Source organism: Octodon degus, unplaced genomic scaffold, assembly GCF_000260255.1.
Source record: "Octodon degus isolate 3935 unplaced genomic scaffold, OctDeg1.0 scaffold00011, whole genome shotgun sequence".
Lineage (NCBI taxonomy): Eukaryota > Metazoa > Chordata > Mammalia > Rodentia > Octodontidae > Octodon > Octodon degus.
In genome coordinates this window covers 13,586,341-13,590,373 of record NW_004524587.1, presented here as the reverse complement: position 1 = coordinate 13,590,373, position 4,033 = coordinate 13,586,341, and the positions used below count along the sequence as shown (strand labels likewise).

At 41.8% G+C, this 4,033-nt stretch overlaps 1 protein-coding gene across 1 annotated transcript in view; it reads left to right on the top strand.

The window, feature by feature from the left end:
* The window catches only part of Zfp90 (ZFP90 zinc finger protein), an 18,802-nt gene that overhangs the window by 9,863 nt on the left and 4,906 nt on the right, over nt 1–4,033 (top strand). The window contains exons 3-4 of the mRNA XM_004625833.3: nt 229–355; nt 1,481–1,576. Coding sequence (XP_004625890.2) covers nt 229–355; nt 1,481–1,576 — 223 coding nt within the window. The remainder of the gene's footprint in view (nt 1–228; nt 356–1,480; nt 1,577–4,033) is intronic.

Below are 4,033 nucleotides of genomic sequence, written 5' to 3'. Positions count from 1 at the left end.
GTAGGTAAGTGGAAAATGCAGGTTTGCAAGACAAATTGCCCCTCCTGACTTCTCGACAGACACACTAGATCCTTTGCAACCTTGTACAAACGATGAGCATGTATATGCCCCAACATTGCCCCCTCAGGATAGCAAGTGCATGATGGCTGCTTCTGATAGATCCCACAGTGGGTTCCCAGTATTGCCCCAGGAACGTTGATGGTGTTGAGCAAGATTGTGATCCTGCAGGAATCAGTGACATTCAAAGATGTGGCTGTGGACTTCACCCGGGAAGAATGGCATCACGTGGACTCTGCCCAGAGGAGCTTGTACAGGGATGTGATGCTGGAGAACTACAGCCACCTGGTTTCTCTTGGTAAGGTCCACTTCCTTCTCTGTGCTCAGAGCTGAGGTAATTGAGCAGGGTGCCCAGGGGCTGAAGTTTGCTCATGTCTTTGGGACCCAGCTTTCCAGGGTTTTGTACCTGTTCTTTAGGTGATAGGTCTTAGTTTGTAGAACCAGACATAGCCACATTGATTGAGTGACTGCTTAAGTTGTACCTTTCTTTTCTTCAATGTTCCTAGTTAGAAGATCCTTCTAGACCTTGTTACAATCCAGAAAAATCCATATTTGTGAGGGGGTTTTGTTGTTGTTGTTTTTGTAGTACTGGGGATTGAATTTAGGACCTTGTGCTTGCCAGGCAAGTGCTTATTCTACTGAGCTATCTCCCTGGCCCGAAAAATCCATATTTGTAATCCCATGGAAAGATTGTTGGAATTCTAATAAGTTGATTCTCATCTACCACTCCCAGTGCACTGGAGTAAGACTAAAGACACTCAGGCATATTTGTAGTTGTGAGGAGCCAAGGGCATCCTAAGTCTAGCCAGTTGATAACTAACCAGAACAAAGGCCTGGACCCAGGGCAAAACACAGTTTTTATTAATAAGTGAAGAGGGGAGTGCTTAAGGATGAGTGATTGTGAGAGTGGTGGGAAGCACGGGAGTATAGTGAGCTGGGCTATGTAAGAGCTCTGAAATCGCCTTTGCAATATGCAGAGAGAAAGATATGCAGAAAGAGTAATCTGCGTGGCACAATGCAAAGCAGTAACTATTTGGGGTTGGTGCTTTAGCTTTGAGGTATAAATCTTAGCCTCTTTTCTTGAGGCTCAGTGTCACCTGAGAGCGTAGCCCTCTCCTCCTAGCTCACCCTTACTTGGAAGCTATGGGCAGAGCAACACTGACCTCTCGCTTTGCTTCAAAGACTACATCAACATGTCAGCTAGACTCATTTGCGTTGCATAAAGCCAACTGAGGGGATAAAGACAAAACTTAACCAACTCTATGTCAATACACAAAAATAGGGCCAGGGTTAGCCAAAATGGAAACAATTGCTCTTCTTTCAAGGAGAGTTGTCCAGCTGGCCTTCCACAACTAGTACTGACTTGTAGGAAGTTTCTTTGTCCATTTGCGCAAACAGTCTTGTGTATTTTACCTATGAGCAGGCTATCAAGTTTCCAAGCCAGAAGTGATCTTCAAATTGGAGCAAGGGGAAGAGCCATGGATATCAGAGGGAGAAATCCCAAGACCTTTCTGTCCAGGTAAATGAGTGTGAGTTCACCTGTAGGAATCAGTATAGATGGTGACACAGCTTGGAAAGGGGCAGCTTGAAGGAGCTGGCTGAGGAGCTCCAAGACCTGCCAAAGAAGGTGAACTCCTCTTCTGAGTGACAATTCTCCATGCCTCTGTTCTCCAGGAGAGTGCTGTGTTGTCAGTAGATCCAAGGGAAACAATTATCTCTTCTTCTCCAAAAGTAGAAAAAGGTTCAGGATACCATCTTTGCTTATCTGTGTGGATTATTTTCTGTTTTGCTGTCCTCAGATTCCTTTCGTTATATAGAGATGCCTTTTCTTATTCAGATATAAACTGTCATATTTTCTCCTTTCTTTATCTTGCTGCCTTCCGTGTTGGATGGCCCAGACTTGTAGGAAACATTGAAGCCTTGATTTTTCTCTCCCTTTGTAGCCCACCTTCAGACTCCTTTAGTTTTGAGACAGGGTCTTACCATGTAGTCTAGTCTGGCCTCAAACTCGTAGCAGTCGTCCTGCCTCAGCCTCCTAATTGCTGGGATTATAGGCATACGCTACCACTGCTGGCATTAGTCCTTTTCTTGACCTTAGTCCTGAAACACCTGTCTGGGAAGCAGCAGCATCTCGCCATCCCACCTTTATGCTGGATTGATCCATTGTCTCCCTCCATGTCCCTGTGATACCATCCTTTCTTAGTCTTCTGCTTTGCAAAGGGTTTCTGGGCTTTAGGTCTGTGGTAGTCAGCTTTCCATCACTGTAAGTAATACTACAACTCTTTTTGCTGAGGACTCAGAAATCTACCTGACTTGAACCCCATCCACTTTTTTTCTTCTCACAGGACCTCTGCTTGGAAGTTTCATAGAGCTCATATCAAATATATCAAACCAAAATTCATCATCTTTCATCTCAGCCACCACATCTTGCTACCTTGCCTATTATTCATTTCTGCATTTGGCTGTAGAAACCGCTGGATTTCTGATCCCTGAGGTTAGACACCATAATCAGTTTAGTCTTTTTTTCTTTCAACCCGATTATTTTCTTCCTTTGAGAAGTTTCTTAGATTTTCCTGCATTCTAACTTCTAGTGGCAATATTCTAAACCAGCTCCTGAGCTTAGAATACTATAACTCTCAAGTTATAATAATCTTTATTTTTTATAATCTATATATTTTTTGTTGTTGTTTTTAATTTTTGTTGGGCTTTGTTTGAGACAGGATCTCACAGTGTGATTTAGGCTGGCCTTGAACTCTCTATGTAACCCAGGCTGGCCTCAAATGCTCAGTGATCTCCTGTCTTAATCTCCTAAATGCTGGGATTATACACATGCACCACCATGCTGGGCCTTATATTGGCTTTTTAAAATTTTTATTTATTTATGTATTGGTCTTTTTGAGACCGGGTCTTGCTATGCAGTTCAGGCTAGCCTTGAGTCCACTTTGTAGCCCAAGCTGGTCTCAAACTCACAAAAATCCCTTTGCCTCAGCCTCCTGAGTACTGGGATTACAGGCATGTGCTACCACACCTACCTGGGTTTTTTTAAATTAGCGTTTTATCCAGGTATAATTCTCAATTATAGTTTGTTTCTTTCTCTTCCTCCTTCTCGTTCTTCTTTGGCAGGGTTTTGTTGTGTATTTCATGCCTGTCTTAAAATTGCCCAAGCTAGCCTCCTACCTCACCTTCCCAAGTGCTAGGATTAGAACTATGTGTCACCACATCCAGAAAGAGTCACTCTTCTAAAGTGTACATGTCAGGTTTTGGGTTTTTATTTGTGTGTGTGTGTGTGTGTGTGTCAGTGTTGTGCAAACATCACCATTATGTGGTTCCCAGTGTCATACAAAACATCAGAATGTTTTCATTACCCAAGCCAATTAAGAATCATACCCAGGGCCAAGGAGATGGCTCAGTGGGATAAGCACTTGCCTGGCAAGAATCATACCCAATTCCCCACTTGTTCCAGCCCCTAATAGCCATTTGTCTACTTGATTCTCAATGGATTTGCCTCTTGTGGACACTGTATTAATTGAATCATATAACATATGGCTGGTTCTATTCGCTTAACGTGTTTTCAAAGTTGATTCATATTAAAGCATATATCAGTAATTTATTCCTTTTTATTATTGAGTAGTATTCTGTTGTATGGATATGCTACATTTTGTTTAACAACTAATCAGTTTATAGAACATATTGGATTTTTAATATTTTATCTGAGGGGCTGGGGAAATAGCTCAGTAGAATAAGCACTTGCTTGGCAAGTGCAAGGTCCTGAGTTCAATCCCTGGTTCCACAAAAAATCCAAAAACATAAAAATATTTTATCTGCTTAAATCACCTTATTATTACTTATTATAGTACTGCATTATAAAAAATAGAAATTCTTGATTTTTAAGGCCTTAGTCCAAAATTACCTTTTGTTCCTGCTTTTTAAAAAAAGTCTCCTTAGGGTTAGGGTTAGAATTAGGGTTAGGGTATAA